This window comes from Melanotaenia boesemani, chromosome 13, assembly GCF_017639745.1.
Source record: "Melanotaenia boesemani isolate fMelBoe1 chromosome 13, fMelBoe1.pri, whole genome shotgun sequence".
Taxonomy (NCBI): domain Eukaryota; kingdom Metazoa; phylum Chordata; class Actinopteri; order Atheriniformes; family Melanotaeniidae; genus Melanotaenia; species Melanotaenia boesemani.
The window spans coordinates 6,346,703-6,370,669 of record NC_055694.1 but is presented as its reverse complement, the minus strand read 5'-3'; the positions used below and the strand labels follow the sequence as shown (position 1 = coordinate 6,370,669).

The 23,967-nt window shown below is 37.2% G+C and overlaps 1 protein-coding gene across 1 annotated transcript; it reads right to left on the bottom strand.

Moving 5' to 3' along the window:
• Positions 1-976: 976 nt before the first annotated feature.
• LOC121651096 (transmembrane and death domain protein 1-like) lies at positions 977-6,298 on the bottom strand. Its single transcript, XM_042002986.1, has 5 exons — positions 6,069-6,298; positions 5,540-5,731; positions 2,661-2,780; positions 1,680-1,832; positions 977-1,213 (listed from the first exon to the last, which is right to left on the bottom strand). The coding sequence occupies exons 1-5, from the start codon at positions 6,136-6,138 to the stop codon at positions 1,017-1,019; spliced, it is 732 nt and encodes a 243-aa protein (XP_041858920.1). The 5' UTR covers positions 6,139-6,298; the 3' UTR covers positions 977-1,016.
• Between the last annotated feature and the right edge of the window lie 17,669 nt (positions 6,299-23,967).

The following is a 23,967-nucleotide window of genomic DNA, read 5'->3' as shown; positions in this document are numbered from 1 at the left end:
TTTAAATGTTGATTTATGAACTAATAGACAGTAATTGCTGCTCAGTGCCACTGTTAATCCAAGCAGTCGGCTTCCTGAAGCACATTAGGCCAGATTTGTATAATGAAGTAATTAGCTCAATTATGACGAAGAAAGTAGGGATGGTGTAAAAGAAACTGGGAACTAGAAGCCAGAAAGTACTCCATGAGCCATGAGCTTGTTTTCTGTCTTGCCATTATGAATCTGCTTGTCTCAGCAGAGGATGTGAAAATAATCTGGTTGTAAGATAAAGATTTTCTTAATTAAAGCTTATAGAAGGCAACAAAGTCAATTTGAATTTTTTAATATAGACTTTTTTCCATTTTGTTTGGTTTTTAATGCCAATTTCTGGACCCATTTCACTGTAGCGTGTCATAGATCAACTTATTTCCACTTCCCCTTTTTACATTAAAAAATATAGCCCTATGTTTTCTGTTTGGCGTCTTTCACCCAGCAGACGCTGCCATCACAACCGAGTGTGCTTCATTGTCTGCTAGCATTGTCATTGTTATTAGTCTTTTGGATTGCCTGTGGAGGTATCGGCAGGCTCCGGGGGAAGCAGGCGCCAGGCTGGATAATTAGTTGTTCTTCGATGCCAGACGGGCACATTGCCGTCTCTTGGAGGGGAAATGGAAAGTGGCATGACTATCAGAGTAACACCGGAACAACCTTTGGTGTGAGGGCTGGGTTCCAGTGCATCTGTCACACCACTAGTCATCTAGCCACTGGCAAGACAATAGTCCCTACTAGTCTAGAAATAAACAGTAAGGATAATTATTTATCCGAAAGGACATTCTTTTAATTGTGTTTGTTGTAGTCAGCAGTGGAATCAATACAGAGTTTCTGTGTGTTCTTGTGATTATATGGCCAACAGAGACTTTATCTAAACAAAAAAAGAATAAAAGCAAAAATGATCAGGTGTGTTGTGCTTATTTTATGTCTGTTTAATGTTTACACCTTTATAGATCATTAAAATACTTCATCTAACATGTAACACTTTATAGTTGTCTTGTAGGCCTTCTTTGAGAAATGTAGATGATGAAAAGTAAAGACACCCCTGCAAGCAAGGTGCCTCCAAAGCCCAGCAGGATGCCACACAAAAATGGCAGTGCCATTTCCAAAGGCCCTCTTGGGTACACAGGGATGGGAGCCCGCTCCACAATCAGATCCAGGTCAGACCACGTCAGATCCCTCACTAACAAACAGCACACACAGGACAGACACATTTACCTCCTCAAAGACCTAAAGGGGCATTTTTTGTCAAGTTTTAACCTGAAGGAAACTCCCAGGAGAGAAAATAAACGGACAGGTGATAATTACATTTTTGAATCTCTAGCTGTCGTGGGAAATATTCTTTGTATGGTGAGAGTGTTGATGCTGAGAAGTAATGAGTTGGAAGTGTGCCCACGGCAACCACATCTTATCCAGAATCTCATCTAAACGCTTAATAGATTCAGGGTTGAGTGAAACATTATATCATTTGTCATTCAGACAATCTCCAGAGGTATAACCCCAAAAAAAATCTCTTCTTGGCATTGATCGCTAGAGATACTGGAACTCAGACGTGGACACACATGCTGAGCTCTCTGTCACTATTTCTGTTTTGTGATGTTATCAATCTAAAAAACATCTCTTTCAGGCACCGGGATGAATGATCTCACCCTTTTTAGTTCTGACCCTCTGATGTGCATGCTGGTGGGGTTTTGTGTCTGCCTTCACAGATGGGATGTTTAAAGACTTGACAAATTTGTGATAATCCTCAACGTAGCGTTTCAAGCTCAAGGCTTTATCCTGGTTGATGTTCTTCCCCATTTCTGTGGAAACAAAAGCAGTAAACATGTTTAATGTCTATATAAAGTATTCTGTCCTATGATGTTAACTCTGATTTAAAAGTTCACGTCTTGTCCTGCACATAATAAATTCTAGCAGGATAGCAAGTTCTGTTAGCAAAACAAACTTCTCAAGTTAATAAATATGAGTTGATCGCCTCAGAACTGCAATGAAGCGTTCCATAATTGCTATATTCTGCATCACAGTATTCTCCATCAGAACTACTATCATCTCTCTCGCCCGACTCTTGTCTGACAACTCATCATCCTTTCCTTGTTTTGTATTTATTTCCTTTTCCCTTTTCCCTTTTTTTTAAACTCCAAAGCTGCTGATTAAAGGAACAGATGGTTTGTTCTCTGGCTGGTGTCAGCTCCACTGAGTCCTCTGTCAGATCATTTACACCTCCTTCTACCCAAACGCCACTCAGCTGTGGAGTTGCATGCACACCGGACTGCAACACATGCCAGAAACTGGAAGTGTGTAAACTATGCCATTTTTGAAGTCCCAATTAAAATGAATCTCAAAGTAATGAAGCAATTATGCAACTGTTGTTAAAATCTCGAGGAGGCCGACCTGACTGAAATAAACCAGTTTTGAAAATATGCTGCAGTTACGCCAAATGAGGCTTTGTTCCAATTTCTTCGAGTCGAGGGACATGTTGAGAAGTGTACACCCAGGGATTTGCTGCTATCAACAAGCAATCACATAAAGGCCAAGCTTTTTTTTGATTTTAAAAAACAGTCCCGTTGGTAGCATCGCAGAAAATGCTTTTCTGGAAACATGTGTTCTTTCTGCCTCCGTTTACTTCTCACCAACAGCGATGTCTGTTCTGCCGATGTGCTGCAAGGCGCGAGAAAGCTTGTCGTAGTATGTCCTCTCACCGTACTTCAGCAGCCAGTCTGTCAGGGCTGTTCGGCACTGAGTCTCACCATCTAGCAAACACAAAACATATGGGCTTCAGATAGACAAGTCTGACTGCCAGCTCGCTGCCACAAACTCCACAAACGGAGTTGGACATGTGAGAAACAGACAGGTTTCCTGGTGGGGAGTTTTACCTCCTTACAGCTTGTCGTTTGCTTTTCTATAACTCTCAAAGGTTTTTTTTTTTCACATTTTCTCAACTCCAGATGTACATTAGAGTTATTGGGTGCTGAAAACACACTTCCTGGTTACCACACTGGCTATAAATTGATGGGGTGACAAAATCTGCAGTTTTCCTGAAAAAGATGCTCCCTGCTGTGAAGCATCACAGTAGGAGTCTAAGAAGTTGGAAATCAAAAGAACCCTTTCATAAGCTTATTTGTAAAATCAAGTGGTGGAAAGTAACTATTTATATAAGACCAAAGACTCACTTTACTTCAATTTTGATGTATATTTTAATTCATAAGTCATGGGATGAGTTATTTTCTAGCCGATGTTATCTACAGAAATTGCTGAAGACTGAACCATTAGTGTAAAAATATTTGAATGGTTCTTCTCTCAAAACTGATCAAATGGTCTTATTGGTGTTAAAAAAAATCCAGTAAATGAAAATAGATATTTCTATTAGAAATGTATCCTTTCTTCTTCCAAATATTCATGCCAAAGTATGTCTTATTTATTTTATTTTATTTTATTGGGACAGCGCAGGTTGATGAACATCAGTAAAAGAAAGCATGATGTAAACAGGTTGGATTATAGCAAAGAATGCTTGTTTCCATCTGTAGTCCCAAGGCAGGTGAGAAGATAACAGAAACAAGACTATACATGAAGAGATAAAGCAAAAAATAGAAAGAAAACACACAACATAAACATGGCAAATTTACTTCCTTTCGCTGATAGCGCAGCCTGTCTGATGCCGTATGCGCTCTGATGGTACCACAAGGTCCGCTCTCGTGGTGGTCCTGGTACCACAGTCAGGTCTCCAAAAAAAAAAAAAAAATCATTTAAAGGAGGAACATATATATACAACAAGCTAATTTCAGATTTTCAGATTCAAGTACTTTTAAAGCTTTGTTGAAGAGTGATTCTATCATTTTAAGATTTGCTCTATAAACAACTGGTGATAAAATATTTGATATGGGCAAAGAAAACACAGAATGGCAACACTGATTGTCCAAAGTGACTTTATTTATTTAAAGTTCTGTAAATTAAAGACGCACTACAGAACTTTTACAGATTTTCTAAGATATATCTGTTTGCTAGCATGTGACACAGTGCGCAAAGCAAAACGTTATGTGTTGTCCCGGCAGAAAAAGTTGTGAAGTTTCTCAGCCTCGAGAAGCTGCTGGGTAGTGTAAGAAAGCCAAGCAGAAGGCGCCCGCCAGCGACCGGCTTTCTGTTGCTCCATACCGCCAGCTCCTTTTTCCTTTCTCCCCCACGTGAGCACGCGGTGCGTGCATGACAGCTCGGTGCTTCAGCGGAGCGGAGCATTAAAGCCGAATGAACATGTTTTCCGTGCGTAAAGGACGATAAAGTGAGTGATATGTTCCCGAGTGTGCTCTACTTATATTATGCTGTTGTATTTGCTAATTATAATGTGTTTATTGCTACGTTTTTGCACGTGTTTCGGTCGCCGCATAGTAGACCTCATATACTTGCCGAGCCAATTTATATTTGTGCTCTTTATTGTTTTGTGCTCTTGATACGCTTTATGTAGCCGAACAGCAGTATTGTTGCATATACCATATGTCTGTGTGTTTACATATGACTGCTAAATACTTACCTGTTTATTGTAATTGTTTAAAACAACTATGTACACATATTCATTATTGTTTACTCTGTTTGTCATTACAGCCACGGAAACATCACACGAACACACACGACCACATGAACCCACACAACACATATTCAGCTATAAACCCCAGCATGTTCAATAAAGAATCTTAAAGGCCTCCTTCTCCAGTCCTAATTCTCTAACCGGAATTAAGCCATACTGTACCGCCTCAAACCAGTGAAATACAGTAGCGGGCACCACAAATAAAGTGCCACCGCTTCAGGGTAGCGACCACTCTATAAATGCACATGATAAATGTCACTGTGCCATCAAATGAGTCAGGAACGTGGGGCTTTAATGTTTGAATGTTACATAGTGCATCTTTAAATGAAACTGTTTTGACATTTTTTGTAAAACTTGTATGATATTGAGTCCTACAAAATCCCAAGATAATTAAATCCTTTTTAAATGTCCAGCTCCTCCCCCTCTCAGAAAAACAGAATGAGACATAACTTCTGGTCAACTTATAAACATCATACACACCAGTTCTTTTTTTAAAAGTTCTTTTTAAATGAGTAATAGACCCAAGAAGGACTAAACCACTTTACCTTAATGCTTTAACTACAGTACATTAAACCAATTAATTCCATAAATTGTTTTGTGCAGGACTTTTCCTTGGAATTGGGAATTTTTACACTGATAAATTGGGAATATTATATTAGAAAAAGATTCAAATACTTCTTCCACTATTAGTAAAATGTTCTCTCTGAACACTCAGTCTTATAGTTGTTTCAAGGGAACATCCAAATGAATAATTGTGTATTAAAAATGATTAATCTATTCATTACCTGAATCAGCATTTTGTAATGAAAACAAACAACAAAAAAACTGACCTATAACTTGAACCAAATACTAGATACCTTAAAACCCAACATAACTGGACCATGTTGTGGTTTATATGAAGCCGATGGCCTCAGATGTGCAATGAGAACACACCTGCAGCAGAAGATGCATCTCTCTTGAACCGAACTTTCAGATCCAGTTGATTTTTTTCTGGTGAGAGGCGATCAAGATGCTGGAAGATGTTTTCCTCTGGGTGAGACAGGGCAAACAGGAGGTCCTCACATTCCTTGGATGTCAGCAGTTCCACCAGACGCTCCAGCTGGTGCACATCAATGTCTACTGCCACTAAGAAGCAACAACACAAACTAATTAAGGCACACAGGGAGAACACCACTTTAGCTGAAAGGCAGTGGAACCACAACTTGTACGCTTCGCTGTCACATGAAGCTGTGACCATACCGTTCAGTGCACAGTTAATATTACCTAATGAAGCATGCTCCTGACACAACAAAGCATTTTTTGCACAATGCTTGTGCTTTTAATTAGGAAGTGCTGCATGTGTGGTGAGAAGCTGTCCTATTACTCTACTCAGCTGCAAAGACCAGAAAGGGAATTACGTACTTTTTACTACAGAGGACAGCCTGATCCAAAATTTCTAAAACACTGAGTGTAACGCCCTCACCTGTGTCCTGTCTGAGAGCCAAACTCTGTGGCAGAAAGATGAATAAGAAACAAACTTTCCACTCTTTCATGTCAGCTGTTGTAGCTCAGTGTGCTGTTTACAATCAGGATGGTTTACTTTTAAAACTGACACCTAGAATTGGTTAAAATGCTTGATTCTCTTTAATAGCTCATCACCATGGATACTAACATCATTATGAATGGATCTTTTTTTTATTATTAAATTTTAAATATAAATATACATTTTACAAATTGTATTTATGAACCCATTCCAGGAAGGTTGTCAGTTTTTTAAAGTGTCACCAAAACCTTGAATCTTTTATTTGTTTATTCATTTGAAAAATGTAAAGAAAATTACTTTCAATTTCTTGACCAATTCACTTCTCTGTATTTAGGAAATAACATACAAATGGAATAAATTATAGAAAAAAATTAATTGCCTTTACACGTAACACAGTTCTGGAAGATCCTGCAATCAGCAGATTTATGGTCGACAGTTCAGGGCTTCAGGAATCCACCATCCATCCACCAAAAGCTTAGTCTTTTCATCTTTATAAGGCACCGAATGGCGCTAAGCAAAAATATATATCTGATCTGATGATGTCTTGTAAACCACCAAGACTATAGAGATCATCTGGGTCAAGTTAATTTCCATCCTAAGAGTTGAAACTGAACAAAGAGAATCTGCATTTATTTTTTGTGCTCCTCAAATCTGGAACAAATTACCAGCACACCTGAAGTTTGCTCAAACCCGAGATCTTTCAAAGCCACAAAACCCAACGTTGGCAGATTTACACACTTTGGAGCCTCCCAATGATGGCTAATTCAGCCTCCATCTTGTTGTTTTCTTATGAACTAGTTTGAAGTTCAGTTCTCACAAGTTAAAATGAATACTTCACAATCAAGAGTTCACCATTTCAATTTTAATCTAGTTCAAAGTTCAGTTCATTTAAAATCTTTTTATTCCAGTATATATCTATTCATTTTTTATACCCCTTACTCTAACTGAGGGTTCCGGGGGAGCTGGAGCCGATCCTGGGAGTTACTAGGTGACAGGACAGGTCGCAGGTCTATTAAAAGGCCAATACAGAAACCATCCAATGTCTATTGCAATTCACCTAAAATCTGAAGTTAAGTGGAATAATGAAATAATATTGAAGAAACTATAAAAAACTGAGAAGAAAGGGTGGATTCAAATCCATGTGGTTAAATATAACCATGGACTGAGAGTTTGCTGCTTTGCTCTATTGTTTTATTATGATTTCACATTTTAAAAAGTCTCTGATGGGATCAAATTTCAGTAAAGCAGCATGTTCACAACCTTCTGGGTGAAATGCTCAATTATATTTAAAATTCTGTTTATAAGCTAGATTTAGAACAGGTTTGAGTAAATCATACTTAGTTTATATACTTCACATATTTGATAAAACCAAAAGGACTAGATTAGAAATGACATCTATATCACACGTATTAAAAAACAATAAGGTATAGCAAAGTAAAGACTTTTATGGTTGGTTTTGCTTTTCATGGAGAGAATTGTGTGGGTAGTTGTGGTGATGCAGCTGCGTAGCTGAGAGAAACATGTTTAATGGCCTCTTGGTGAAGGCTATGGTGAGGGAATGTTTTAAATTGTTAATAAGCTGCATCTGCCAAGAAGTAAAGGTTGTTTGTGTGGGCAGAGTCAGATATTCTCCGTGTTGGCTAATGAAAAATAAATAAAGAAAGAAAAGAAAAGAAAAAAGCATGCTCTGGGGCTGAGAAACACAGAAACTTAGGTGTGGGTGGTATAATGAATCGGTAATGATTTGATGTAGTGCACTTTTACAAAAGAGAAACACAGGGCACAAGGTCAAGGAATCAATTCATATTACATTGCATTTCTTATTAATAAAAATATACAATTTTCCCGTCATGCAAACAAGATCAAGTTCAACTCACACACAGAAATATTGCAAAAATGATAAATGTATAGTTTTCTTCACACAGAACATAGACAAAGAACAAACTGAGTGTCATGTCTGGCGTATCATGTGAATGCCTTCTGGTCTTTTTGGTCGGCTTGTGAAGTCATATCCCCATGTCTTTTACTCTTCACACCACTGAAATCTGTTTAAACGCACATACAGACTCCGGTGGAATGAAGGATAGAACACATGGGTTATTCCTGCAGCATCTGAAAATAAAGATAGAAAAATATATTGTTAATAAAAAATCCTTCATACACAGATTTTCACTCAGAGTCACAACAGCCTCAAAGTACTGAAACACAGTGAGTTTTATCACAGGGGCGGCTGGTTACATTAAGAAAAGCCTTAAGCTTTACTTTTAATGTTAAACTTCATGGATAGAGGCCAACCCGGTAACCTGGTGCTGATTATGCAACTGGGACTTCATGATTTATGAGGAAGCCTCCAAGGTTGAAGAGGTGGCAATGAGTGCAGGAGGAAATGGATGTTGGCCCTTTTTCTTTTCTTGAGCTGAAGTTTGAGCTTGAGCGAGACCAGGCATGCCCTCCTCCGTAGCTACGGGGCTTCAGGCTGCTGTCTAAAACCTGGGCTCTGGCACGTTGTCACAGGCCTGAGCTCAATGACTGCTTAGTCATCGGTGATGCAACCCCACCATAGCCCACTTGAGCCCACTGTGGCCAAGCCCTGCTATCTGCTCACCTCAGAGTCCAGCTCCTGGGGAAACACCTTGTACACTTTCCCCACCTGAATCAGTTTTCCATTGTTTTAATGTACTTTGGCTTGATCATTTTTTCTCTTACAACTGCAACCTCTTGTACTCCAAAACACTTTTGATTCTACTAAATTTTTAAAACCAGTTAATCTCAAGTCTTTTTACATTTAATTGTAGCTAGCAGCAAAATCATCTACAACACCTTACCTTGACAATTACTCACCTCACGATCCCTTCTTTTCTTCAGTGACTGTGACAGCAGACGGCATGAAAGGCTCAAACTCGGCTTGAAGTGGGCTAAAGGCATAACTGACAAGTTGCTTTGAGGCTTCTCTCTGAATTTTTTCTCTACCTGATTCAGGTATTGGTGTTTTAGAGGACTGCATCAGCCAATAATATACAAGTACCTGAGAAGGACCACCCATTTCCCAGAGCTAAAAACTTGCCACACCTTTCCACGAGGCATGGTTTTAATGCCAGGAATTAAGGAAAAGAAGATGTAAACTGCAATGAAAGTAAAAATATTATTCCCCAAAATCAACAACAGAACAATGGATCTCTTATTAACATAACAGACTAAGATCCACTTTGAAGGCACTGAAGCAGGACTCCTGGGGAGGCAAAAACCTACAAATCTAATAAAGGAGGTTCATGTAATATTCATCTAATAAGAGTCTTGTGTTCATTATTTGATGAGTCTCTGCTGTAATTTGCTCCTCTTCATCTCCCCCTCTAGAGTAAACCACATTTTTCATTAGACCAGAGCGTTTCATAAGCCCTTTAAACCAGTTCTTATAAATGTGTTTGAAATAGAATCCTCTGCTCTAATATGAATAATAAATAAATAAATAATCTAATACATGTGCAGTTTGTAAAATATCTTCATCTGCTCCCCCTGATCATGATTAACCCAAACATACCAATAAACCAGATGATAACAGCTTATTAAAATAAACACTACAGTCAAGTTAACTAATGTGTAAGCCTGCATACTTGTGCTTTTTAAAGCTATAAAGCTTCCTTTAAATGTGGGAGCATATTTTCAGATTTTTTGCGGTTTGAGTACAAACGAAAAACAAGGTATCCCCACATCCCTCTCTTTGAAAGAAGCAACTTTTTGGAAAGCATTCCTTCCCCTCACAATGGCAGGGTTGGTGGGAGAGAAAGGGGGATGGGTGGGGAATAACAGCGCTGACACATTCCTAAGGTAGAAAGCTGCACCGAGCCTCACCTGACAAGATATTCCTCTCCAGGGCACATTCATTTAGGCCCAATCCTTTTCATTTGTGATTTTATTGACAAGGACACCAATATCTTTGAGTTATGAGCTGTTTTTCTCCAGAGGCAGGCGGTGCTTTACCTCTGTGTTCGGTGTGGGCCAGAAAGCTCTGGACAGTGTGACTTGTTCGGGGTAATCTTTCGGACCACTCAGAGGTGACAGGTGAAAAACGAGCCTTTAAAAACATGCTCTTTGAAGGCAGCAGCACTGTGAATGGCTTACTAATCAAACTGAGAGAATTAGTAAGGTTTTTGTTGCACTGGTTTTTGTATTACACAACTCAGTGGCTCATCTGAGCTCAGAGTGTTGCTTAGTTAAGAATATGAATTCATATTTACACAAAAAGCCCATTTCTAGCTTTTCTACTTCTAGATTATACCATACTGGTAGTATGTGTCTGCATCAGGCCCAGGTATAAGATAGCAGCTCCTATCCACAAAAAAATAGATTTTCTTTATTCGTATTGCTGAATTTTGAAAAAAAAAAAAAAAGAAAAAAAAAGTAAGGATTGAACACTGACTGACTTTAAACAATCTTCAAAGTGTACTGTTTATCAAGCTCTTCTGAGCAGACTTTATTGCTCCTGGTCCAAACTGAACTCTTGATCAGATCTGTTTTTATATAATGTTACTTTTAAACAACTTTCTATTTAATATCCTTAAGGATTTGAGGAAAATGGCACCCTTTGGCATTTTGTTTTTGCACAAAGTAAGAATATCTAAATGGGGTCAATTCTGGTAAATCACACATCTTCAAAACACTGCTGTCTTGATGTTAAACTCTTGATTGTATTTTTGTCCCAGTGTGTGATGGACATCTTAGCTCACAATGCTTTTCCAGAGGTTTCCCCTAAACAAGCACATAGACTGCTTGACAAACAGTCTTTCAGAATAATTGTGGTGTGAGAAGTGACCCTTTTTTAGATTTGTTAAAATGAGAGTAGCACTTCATTCCCTGCAGGCTGCACAGAGTGATGGCTCTGTTGCAACATGTCACCGTGAGGAATGTGAACTTCAACAACATGTGCAAAGTCTTTACAATGCAACATGGATATGTTAGTGGAAAATATGTTCTTAATATAATCCACATTTCATATGAGCAAGACAGTACTAACTCATTTTTTGAGTAAATAACTGAGCTTCCTAATCAGGGCATAATAAAAAGAAATCTTATCTTAACATATAAAAAAATATGTTTATGTTTATAAAAAATGTATATAGTAAAGGACATCTGAACATTGCTAAAGGTTATTGGTCTTTTCTTACGGCGTAGTTGAGTTGTAGGTCTGGGGTAAAAGAGCCCAACATAGCTAATCAAAGGTAAAATACTAAACTTCAGTCTTATGAAAATGATGCTGTCTTAACTTCCTGCAAGCAAAACATGGCTAAGAGCGTCTCGTGGAACTCTGAAGTGTGCTTTTGTATTAATAAAAACACAGCAAAAAAAAAAAAAAAAAAAAAAAAAAAATTTTCCACCATAATTAAAAAAGAAAGAATTTTTAATTAAAAATATTATCTCAATACAGAAAAACAAAAGAGGAAATTTGTATTTTTTGTAAAATCAAGTCATTATATCAGAAAACCAGAGCTTTTCAACATTTTTTCACGTGAATGCAAAATGTTTCTGTTCATATTAACACTATTAACCTTGCTTTGTTTTATAAGCTGGAATACACTTTCTGAATGCCTTTAAATCACATCATTTACACAATGTACATTGTAAGCATGAATCATCATGATTTAAATTTACATCACTCTCTCCCAGTACATTAAAATTGTATTCAGAAATGTATTTAGCTATGCCATACATGAATATAACATAGATATATTGCAGCTGTTCCAGGTGCTTATTCTTATATATTGCATGTATATTGAACCAAGCTGCATTATGAATTAATTTGATATTGTTTGCACATTCATGCAGAAAAAAAGGATTTACATCACAACAAATATACATAATATTTGAATAATGATACAAAAGAGCCTTTCATTCTTAAATGCTGGTATTTGCTTGAAAGGGCTCTGACATTTAAAGCTACTTGAAGGTTTTTGTGTGAGATTTCAGGTTGTTGGCTATGTCTGCAGTCTCTGTAGCCTGAGGCCGTCCAGAGGTGATCTCTCTCTACCTTGATATCCCCCCCACCCCCGTCGCTCCTTTTCTGACGCCTCATTGGCTAATTCTGTTCTGATTCGCCTGGCCAGGAATGTGCCTACCTCCTAATGCACTTCTGTGTTCAGGCAAATTGACAATGAGGAGTGCCATCATTTTGCAGCATAAATATTTCATTCCCCATTTGGATGCAGATTCCAGATGTCGCACCCAGAATACAAATGGACCGGCTAACTTGGCTGAATACGATATATGAGAAGGTGATTTGTCTGAGCTGTAGACAAAAATACAGTGCAATTTGATTCGGGCTTATTGAGACTCACTATCACTGTAAAATGGCTAAATAAATTAAGTGGGAGTTGTTATTAAAGTGCCTCACTTTGGCTACTGAATGCAGCCAAGGGGGTGATATATATATATATATATATATATATATATATATATATATATATATATATATATATATATATATATATATATATATATAGTCACATGGGTACCTGAACCAATGATGATAAGACAGTTGTCCACAGTTAGTGGTAAGGATATCTTATTTGGCAAACTCGTGATTTACTCCCCTTGTCTCTTACCTGTTTTCCCATGTTAAGCTTTATGGTAGACACTACTATGATAGACACATAATTTAGTGTTGGATAGACATCTGTTCACCAAAATTAGGGCAGGCACAGTCTTTATAAGATAACGATCCATGTTTGTTGCATTTTCTTCCCTCCACAATTGAATATTTCCACTACTATTTGAACAGTCAACAACAGTACAATTTCTCCTAGATTTCCTTGACATTGTGGGGAAAATTGTAAGATTCTCTTTCGTTCTGCTCTGACATGCACAGGAATGCCACCACAGAAATGGTGGATGGTATTTGACAAGATTCGACTTTACCAAAATGAATTCCAGCCCACATTTGACGCGTGCTAATTTAGAGCCTCGACTGTAACATGCAAACTTGTAATCTTTTATCTCACTTTGACCATCTTGACATCAGTTCCATGCTTAGTGTCAGGATGCACCTCTGCTCACACTTTCACACTGCTCACACATCAGAAATGAAATTTTGGAAGTTCCCCCTTCTTTTTGACAAAGTTTTGCCGAAGCACTTCACAGCAAACGCAGTGACGATGGGATGCTGCCAGAGATGCTCCATCAACCACAACGTTTTTACTAGCAGTGTATGGATAAACTAAAGTCGTTTAAAGATGAGCTACAGAACGTTTGCAGATTTTCTCAGTAACACGCCCCACATCGAGGGCATCCATCTTACATTCAACCTGTACCGTGAGCTCTCTCCGGCCAGTAAGACAGTCTTATCTTGACTCGTCTTATCTCTTGCTCTGTCCCTTTCTTTCTTTCTTTTCCCTTCTTCCTCCGATCATGCTAAATGATAATCTTTGCATTTCTAAGCTAAATCATCCATGGTGTGTGTTCAAAATGGCCAGTCTGTTAATATCTGTTTGCTAGTGTATGACTCAGCTGTGACGTTAAGGAAAAAGTTGTCCCAGAAGAAAAAGTTCGGTTCGGTAGTGCGGTTACTTAGCCTCAGGGCGCTGCTGGGCAGGTATGGCTCCAGAAATGCATATAATAGATGTCACTGTGCCATAAAACATGTCCAATATGCAGAGTATCAAGGTTGTAAAATTACACAGCAAGCCTTTAAGATGACAAAAACTACTACCTGTTCCATGATGGAGACATTCTAGGCAAAGTGAAGTGAAATAAAAATATATATATATATACATATATATATATATATATAATAGTATGTATAATTCCAATCACATTTTGCTACATTAATGAAGTCAAACTCAGACAAAAAAAAAAAAGTAGGTGGTTTTCTTGACAAAAGATGAGGCAGATTTCTTTTTCTGTCATGGTTTATGAGTTTTGCTTTAGTTTTATTTCTGCTGCTTGGTTTTCTGTTGATTCGTGTGTTTTGGTCTCACGTCTTACCGCCTGTTCAGTACACACCTGGTCTTTTTGCTGATTGCTCCACCTGCTCCTTGTTTAGTTAATTTTCCGCAGTGTATAAATACCCACTGGTTTTGTTTGTTCTCTGCCAGATCATCGTCATTGATTTGTCTTTCTTTCCTCTTCTTCGGAGTTTTTTTCCTTTTTCCACCTTATTTATTTATCTGGTTTTATGCTCTTTCATCTTGCTGTAGCAGCACTTTTTATCATTAAATTCTTGACTCCTTCATCCACTGTCCTCTTGCCTACCTGGTCCTACATTTGGATCCTGCCTTCACAACCACACCGCATTGTGACATTGATTTGATGAAAAAAGTAAACTTGTCAATTGAAAACACGATCTTGAGATTATGTCATTAAAATACATTATTATAGGGAATGGGCACGCTCAGCCTATGTGTGTGTGTGTGTGTGTTTAAAAAAAAACAAAAAAAAAAAAACGTTTTAAGCAACTATTATCTAAAGGATGTGTTTCATGGATCTATCTGGATTGTTTTTTTTAGAATTTAAGATTTGACCAAGAAAACAAATTTTTATTAATGACATGAAGCATTTTGTGAAAAGCTGTGAAACTTCCTTCTAATAGCTAAAAACTGAATAAACTAAACTGAACCATCTAGAAATGTGTGACGTCCCGAGTTAGCTAAATAAATAAATAAATAAAAAAATCCTCTGGCCAGCGCTTCTGCAGACTCCTGACCGGCTTCCTTTTGTAAGCAAATAAATAATACTTAAATAGAGAGCTGTGTGCATCATTCAGAAACTCTTGGCCCAAAATAAATCAGTTAGGGCAGGCGGGAGCATGATAATTCTCCAATTCATGTGTGAGACAGGGGGTCTGTCAGTACCCTGTGTTTACGCACTTCTCTCACTGACATGGAACGTTGGGTAATAACAGTGGAGGGATGGCATCACAGCAGGTATCACTGAAAATGCTTCTCATTGTCCCTTATCTGAATCTTACTGGAGCTTGAATAGCTGATCGTTGACATTGCTGCGGCACACGACCTCACAGAGACTGAATCTTTATCTTATCTTTTCTTGTGGAAAATCTATAATTTCAGTTGCTGTTAAGTTGTGATGTGAGAGGAATCACTTCTGATTGTGCTGCTGCATTTGCAGCCACGTTGTTTGTCCTCTCTTTTAATAAACCATAAATACAAAAGCTTCCTCATTACTCCCAGTGCTTCTAACAGTGTGCTGCAGCCATGCCAGTGAATGAGTCTGGGCTTGTTTTTTGTTCATAATACCGGTCTGGTTTTTCACTAAGCCTGCCCTCCTACAGAAACTATGGAAATTCCAGCTGGCTGGAGGTGTCGATTAGTCCTTCTTTGTTTTGAATGGGAGAGTATACAGCTTCTGTGGGAAGGGGTGGGGTGGGGGCAGGTGTGGTTTAGGGGTCAACACTCGTCTATTGACAAAGGTGAGACAGACATGGCCAGTCCCCTTTGATTAGCTAGCCCATTAGTTACCTGGTCACACAATAGACCAGACATGGAGAACCCGGGTCAAATATCACCCTGGTGGAATTTTGTCCTCCTAAAGATCTGGTGGTGATTTAGGGTGTGTGTTTGTGAGTGTGCATCTATGTTTGTATTTGCATTTGTGTATAATCATATTCACACAAATCAAGCAACATTAGTCATGGCAGATTCTCTGCTGCATGGATTTTTGTCTTCTGCAGCTAACCTTACAGTGCATGGTTATCATGGGTATCATGACACAGAAAGTATATATCTCGGGGATCACAAAAAGGTCACTGAGAGATTCCTCAGCCTCTAGAGTCAAAAGTTAATCCGGAGTCAAAAGAAGCAGAAAACAAGTGAGCAAGGTGTGACTGGGTGTGCATGGTAGTGATTTTCTCTTTGTAAAGATTAGATCATGTGCTGTCAGCAGCAGGTTAGAGGCTACACTTTGGATTTATTAGTGTTCTTTATATGTTTGTACTCAAAAAGTAAACAGCTTCTCTGAAAAACGCCACAGTTGTATCAGTGATAAAAGATTTCCAAAAGGTATTAAGATTAGTTTTGATATTCTGAAATAAAGGTTCATAAACCAACAGCACTGACTTAGACATGAGTCTTTCTCTGTGCTTTCAGATGTCTTTGATATCAGGTTACAGAAAAGATGTCTCAGAGCTAGTAACAAATTTACACAATGCAATGGTTTCTCAGTGCAATGGCCATTCTGCAGAGTGCATTGAAGTTTTGCATCTTTGTCTGTTTAAGGAAATCACACAGCAAGGTAAACTATCTACAATTAAAAATGAAGCAGAAAGGAGTTGAGTCAATGACAAGCTCTACCATGTAGTAAAAATATACCATATGCTTTTAGCTCCTGCAACTTTTGAGGATTTCAAAGTGTATTTACAGCCATTGTGCTGCTGTAGAGGTTATCCATGTCTCATCTTCATTCTTTTTACAGACTGGATGATGACTGATTCTAAACTTTGCTGGTTTTAATTAAATACATCCTCCCCTCTACTAGTGAAATTTTTTCTGTACTTAAAACATGACTGATCCACCCTCATCTTCAACTGTATTCTCCAAACATTCCTTTACTCATTCCACTTTTGTGTTGCGGGCACTGGGAAGGATTGTTTTTTTCTCTGTTGGCTTTTCTGTTAAGGTCATATTTGTGCATTTATGGCTGGACAGTAGAACCACCACTCTGGAGTCTGCAAAATATTCAAGGTTGGCTGCAATATTTTATTTAATTTTATTTTAATTTGGGAGTTTTCCTGGCCTCAAATTCGCTCCTGCTATTGGAGCACCAGATGCACCAGAAAAAAAGATTAGCTAACGTTTTCTGTACCTTTTCTTTTTGAGGGGCATCTATTCATTTTATTTCCAGAATGTTGGGCAGATGTGGCGACATCAGCTGTTTATCATTTGATGGAGTTTCTCTCTTCAGACAACAAGAATTTCTGGTGTGTGTAAACCTGCTGCAAAGACGTTGTTTTCTATAAACACAAGAGTGATATTGATCATATCACCTAACTTAGCAAGAAAGCAATTAAATGCATTTCCTGGAGCAATCTTTCTTTTTCTCGAAAATATTTACAGTTCTTATCATGCTCCTGCTAGCTGGATTATATTGCTCTATATGATTTTTTTCTATATTTTTAGGTAGAAAAACAGGAATTTTATTCATCATGGATATTGAGCTAGTAGTGCAGTTTACTCTTTGGCACAATAACTGATTGTCACCCTGCTGTGATCAAAGTATTTGTACATTTTTGTTGAAATTTCAACCCTTTGATCAAGCTGACAGGATTTGCTGTGCCAAAAATAAGTTATATGGACTTCAGCACTTGTTTTTGTTGAAGTGAAATAACCATAGTGATAGACCATATAGAGTTGTAGCAGCAAATAACCCGACAGCTTTTATCACTGTTTATGCAAAATACAGAGGAGGTGTAACTGTGAAGCCATACAGAACATTTGTTATAAATAAAAAAAAAAAAGATAAATTTTTAATTTTCCTTGCAAAACAACATACAATAAGGACAGTCACTGTGCATTTGTCAAACTTGCTAATTAGCAGCAGAAAGTGTGTGGGCAAATGATGTTATAGGTGTAAATAAAACTGAAAAAACAAGAATAACTCTTGCTGCAGATGTTGTTGGTTTTAGCATTAATGTAAGCCTCACTGTTAGAAATATGAATGTTGTTAATGAGAGAAATAAAGGCATAAAAGACAAAGTGAGATTACTGTGACCGTGCTTACATTGAAATGTTGGCAGAACAGACTCCCACATGCCAAATAATGAAATAAACAGTACAAAATATACAGGTGATGAAAAACTACAAAAACACAGACATTTGGCAAAAGAGATAAGAAAAGCAATTCAGATATAGTGTATAAGCTCCAAGGCACAACCTTTTACCAAACCCAGCCTTCCCATGTTGCTCAAATTTGAAACATAGGAAATTTTGATGAGCAGCAGGTTTCTTGAAATACAGGTTTCTTTTTTCTTTCTTTTTTTCTTTCCTTTTTGTGCACATTGTTCAGCTCTAGCATGAAAACTATATGAGCTACATTTTTAATGGCAGGACAAACTAGTTGGAGTCAGAACGCAATATAGTGTTAGCATTACCATTACTTGCTTAAGAAACACAATTTAAGTTTAGCCGTGCTTGTTAAGTGCTAACTTCCAATCTAAATAAAGGCAGAGAGGTTTGTAAGCATGTTTGCCTTTAGCAAGCTATTCTACTGCTGAATTTTAATGAATCTGACAACCTAACCCTTGATATGGGATATGTTAGCCTAGTTAGCCTAGCAGTTAGCCAGGCTAACTAATGACATTGACAGCCCTATTGAGTCAAAAACAGCTCAATATGTATTTGGTTAAAGAAAAAAAACATTTTATGTGGTAATTATAACTGTATTTTTAGCCATTCCTTTGTTTTATTGGACACTCACAGCACAATACCAGCTATGCTCATGCATTTCATGTTCACAATGACAGGAACTAATCAATGACTCCAGAAAATTAAAACTAGGGGAAAAAAAGCTGTACACTGAGCAGTATAAAAAGAGGGAAACGCTTTGGTAGTAGCCAAAAACTCTCATAAATAAATAAATAAATAAAAATGTGTGAAACTCATGTTCTATTCTATTCTAGTCTACAGTCATTTAGCAGACGCTTTTATCCACAGCGACTTACATATGTGATCACAATTATGTTCATGTGTGTTAATCACATCTGGAACCAGGCTTTATGGAGTTGTAAGTAAAAAAGACAGTAATTTATTTATACAGCATCTTTCAAGCTGCAACTCAAAGTTAAAAAAAAAAAGGCAATCAGCTTTAAATAGTATAAAAAATTACAATAGTTCATAGCATTAAGATAACCTAAAACAATCAACAGAAGAGCTAAAAGTTAATTACAGTAAAATGTATTATTAAATGTAGTAAATTAAATTAAAAAGTGTAGAAATAATAAAACTGACTTCCTTAAGGTCAGAGTCACAGGATAAAGATCATATACAGACGTGGACAAAATTGTTGGTACCCTTTGGTTAATGAAAAAAAAAAAACAAAAAACAAAAAAAAAAAAAAAACTCACAATGGTCACAGAAATAACTTGAATCTAACAAAAGTAATAAATAAAAATTGTATGAAATTTAACCAATGAAAGTCAGACCAGACTTTTCAACCATGCTTCAACAGAATCATTAAAAAAAATAAATTAATGAAACAGGCCTGGACAAAAATGATGGTACCCTTAACTTAATATTTTGTTGTACAACCTTTTGAGGGAATCACTGCAATCAAACGATTCCTGTAACTGTCAATGAGACTTCTACACCTCTCAGCAGGTATTTTGGCCCACTCCTCATAAGCAAACTGCTCCAGTTGTCTCAGGTTTGAAGGGTACCTTTTCCAGACGGCATGTTTCAGCTCCTTCCAAAGATGCTCAATAGGATTTAGGTCAGGGCTCATAGAAGGCTACTTTAGAATAGTCCAATGTTTTCCTCTTAGCCGTTCTTGGGTGTTTTTAGCTGTGTTTTGGGTCATTGTCCTGTTGCAAGAGCCATGACCTGCAACTGAGACCAAGCCTTTTGACACTGGCCAGCACATTTCTCTCTAGAATCCCTTGATAGTCTTGAGATTTCATTGTACCTGCACAGATTTAAGACACCCTGCGCCAGATGCAGCAAACCAGCCCCAGAACATAACAGAGCCTCCTCCATGTTTTACAGTAGGGACGGTGTTCTTTTCTTCATATGCTTCATTTTTCTGTCTAAACATAGAGCTGATGAGCCTTGGCAAATGTTCCATTTTTGTCTCATCTGTCCATAGGACATTCTCCCAGTAGCTTTGTGGCTTGCAGACATGTAGTTTGGCAAATTCCAATCTGATTTTTTTATGATTTGTTTTCAATTTGAAGTTCACCTTTAATCTCTTTAGAAGTTTTTCTGGGCTCTTTTGTTACCGTTCGTATTATCCGTCTCTTTGATTTGTCATCAATTTTCCTCCTGTGGCCACGTCCAGGGAGGTTGGCTACAGTCCCATGGATCTTAAATTTCTGAATAATATGTGCAAATGTTGTCACAGGAACATCAAGCTGCTTGGAGATGGTCTTATAGCCTTTACCTTTAACATGCTTGTCTATAATTTTCTTTCTAATCCCCTGAGACAACTCTTTCCTTTGCTTCCTCTGGTCCATATTGAGTGTGGTACACACCATGTCACCAAACAACACAATGACTACCTGGAGCCTATATATAGGCCCATTGACTGATTACAAGATTGTAGACACCTGTGATGCTAATTAGTGGACACACCTTGGATTAACATGTCCCTTTGGTCACATTATTTTCAGTCTTTTCTAAGGGTACCATCATTTTTGTCCAGGCCTGTTTCATGAGTTTTTTTTTTTTTAATAATTGTGTTGAAGCATGGTTAAAAAGCAATGTCTGACTTTCATTGGTTAAATTTCATAGAATTTTTATTTATTATTACTTTGGTCAAGTTATTTCTGTGACCATTGTGAGTTTTTCTTTCATTAACCGAAGGGTACCGACACTTTTGTCCACGTCTGTAAGTATCCAATGACATCAGGAGGTAGAACTTCACATTCTATTCTATTTTCATAATGTTTTTGCTGCTGTTTGTATATTTGCTATAACTTTTTTCTTCCCCTGCACCTTGCTGTAATGTTTTTATGTTTTATGTAAAGCACTTCTAATTGTCTTGTACATGAAACGTGCTATACAAATAAATTCGCCTTGCCTTGCCTAACTTATTAATCATACCGAAACATTTTCAGTACTTCATGTCAAAATATCCCTAATTATAACTTAAATTATAGAAAACCCATTTCATAAAATACATTAATATGAAATTTATTTCACAGGTTAAACGTGAAATCGTTGCAATATATTTGTGGTTTCTTCTTCAAGTATATATTAAGTTGGATATGCTCAAATAAACTTGTTAAATTTGTGGCACATGTTGTTGGTTTCTCATTTCTTAGGGTGCAGAACTGACAGTTTTTATGTTCTGCTTTTTCCTTTGATGGGTTGCAGCAATTCAGTGGCACAGCCTGAGTCCTAAATCTGTGATGTGTGAAGGAGGGCGCTGTCACCAATGAGGAACAAACTCTTTATGCAGATCCGCCTTTAATAACGAGAGCTTTGTTTACATCCTTCCACTGTGGGTAAAACTTCTTAAAAGTAACACAATGGCATAAGCCAGTACTGTCACTTGTTTACAATATGTTTATTCTAGGGACAATCCATGTAAAAACTCATATAAACAATAAATGAATAACAATTGAATAACAAAATCATAATTAAGGTGGGGTTTTGGTATAACTTTTGACAACCTGCCAGTGAAGGACAATCTGGAGCTACATGGACAGAGATGCTTTAAACAGAAACAGCTCGCTAGTCTATTTATGTCACATTGACACTGGTGTAATGAAAAATTGGCAACTCAGCCTCAGGAAGTTGTTGGGTCTTTTGTTTGTTGTTTATGGTGAAATAATAGTAATAGAGTTTGAAAAAAACAAACGGCCAAAAAACACGTTTTGTTAGGCTTACTCTTTTAACCCTATAAAGCCTGGCCCAAGAAACAAGGGGAGAAATTCCTTTTTTTTTTCATCTAGGCTTTATTTAGCCCTTTAATAAAAGATAACAAAAAAAAAAAACAAAAAAAAAAAAAACATTTTGTATGTTTACTGTGTGATATGTCAAAATGATCGTAGTGCAAAAGATGTCCACCAGGGGGCAGAAGATAAGTGTCAGATTGTGTACAACAGGGATTTGAGCAAATCTTTTACCATAAAGTGATGCAAAAGCTCTCAGAAACTGAATGCATCAGATAAGATACACATAGAATTAAAGCGTTTAAGAATTTATAATCAAGGTTAAAGTAATAGAATTCCCTCACACAACCATTCCTCAAAACAGGTTACAAATCACCAAACATAGTTGGTTCCACTCGTATGGTTTTCTGGTTCATGTATTGTAAACCTTCTTTCAATGAATAAAGTAGATCACAGAAATTTGGGCAGCATATAGATTTCCACTGATAGTTAAATGCATATTTGGAACCAATAGGGATATTAAAGATAGGGTAGGAGATCTCCAGGAGCATTTTTTTTTACTATATTGCTCAAAATCCCTTTCACACCTCGACTGCAGCAAATTAATAAAATGCTCTAACACACACACAAAATACTTTGTCACTAGTGGTACCGACAGGACTAAAAAAAACCATCCAATCGTTTTAACCGACCTGTTCTGATTGGTTGGTTGGTGGTGACATGTCTATCAAACTCAATGGTCATTTGTTCCTCCCCAATTCAATTCAGCTTTACTTGAAGCTCCAATTTACAACAAAGTCATATCAAGCCGCTATAACCTCCTGACTTGTGTTAGAGATTTCTTCTATCTATTAGGGGTTAGGAGGAACCAATAAATATAATTTATGATTTACAACAGGAAATACATAACTTTATAGTTATGAAGTAATTTTTCTTAACAGCTGTTTTTTTAATTTGAAACTAAGGGAAAACAGTTTTTTATAACACTTGCATTGCCCTGAATTATAATCACAATCACATCATAATCACATGCCTGTTTAGTCATAAATCATTTTATTTTCATAGTTTTTAATTTGGCTTCGGCCATTTCCAACTTTGCTCATCTGAATAGTGAATGAGGAGCAGAATGAGTTTTTAACTTTTAAAAATAACAAGCATAGCTGCAGGCTGTACATATTTATTTGGTAGGAAAGGTTGAATAACACAGCTGTGGAAGTAAATTATGTATCAACATCTAAGGCTGAGTCCTCTTCATAAGGCCACGCTCTTGAAATGAGGAGAGTACAAGGATGGCAGATGTATATTTATCATGCTGAAGTATGTGTAGCCAGAATAAATACCTCCTACTCTACATGTGGGTAAAAATAGTGTTCTGGGTTTGGGATTTGATTGAAAGCGCAGCTGTCAAGTCTGTGATAAATATTCATCTCATGGCCTTTTTAATTCAATTGTTGTTGAGCCCAGAATTAGTGGGAATTTATCTGGTCAGCTCTAAGATGCAATATAGTGTCATGACATTTGGATTTCTCCCTGTTAGAAAGATGAAAAAAAAACTTCAGCAAATCCACATTTTTTCTTTTTTTTTTTTTTTTTTTTAGAATAAATTGAGGTGAAATCATCCAGCAATGATGGATTTATTTTCCAGTTACACAAACATTTGAAGGAGGAGTTCAGTCCTACTTTCCTCCACACCCGATCTTTTCTCTGAGAAAGGAATTTTCCAGAAGTGTTTCTGCTGAACTGGAATGCTGACAGGTTGGAGCATGTTTCTGGCTCTCGCAATCTCCAAAGCAAGTACCTGTACAGACTGGCTCAGACATAAAAAGAAAGCGGGAATATGCTTAGCTTCTGAAAGAGAAAGGATGTTTATCAGGAGAAACAATCAGGTTTAAGAAATTTTACCTAATTTATTCAGTCATTTTTAGGTACTTTCTTTAAATATGTAGAGCTTTATTACAGTTTATAATTGATTATAATGAGTAAACAGATATTAAAAAAGGGTAGAAATATAGAGGGGACATCTCTTAAGGAAAATTAAGTCATTAATATCCACTTTCTCAAAACATGACAGACATTTAACGGCAGCTTGGCTTGAAGCATGAGGATAAGCAGTTTTATGCTGAGGTATTACTATAAATCTCAGACAGTTCTACACATACTTTAAGGCTGACTTACAAATGAATGTTTAGCTTTCACCTCCTACTCCACCTTCCTCACAGGCTGAAGTATCCTACTGAGGTTACTGCAGGAATTCAGGCTGGAGGATGCCTTTATTTTCTCTTGAACGAT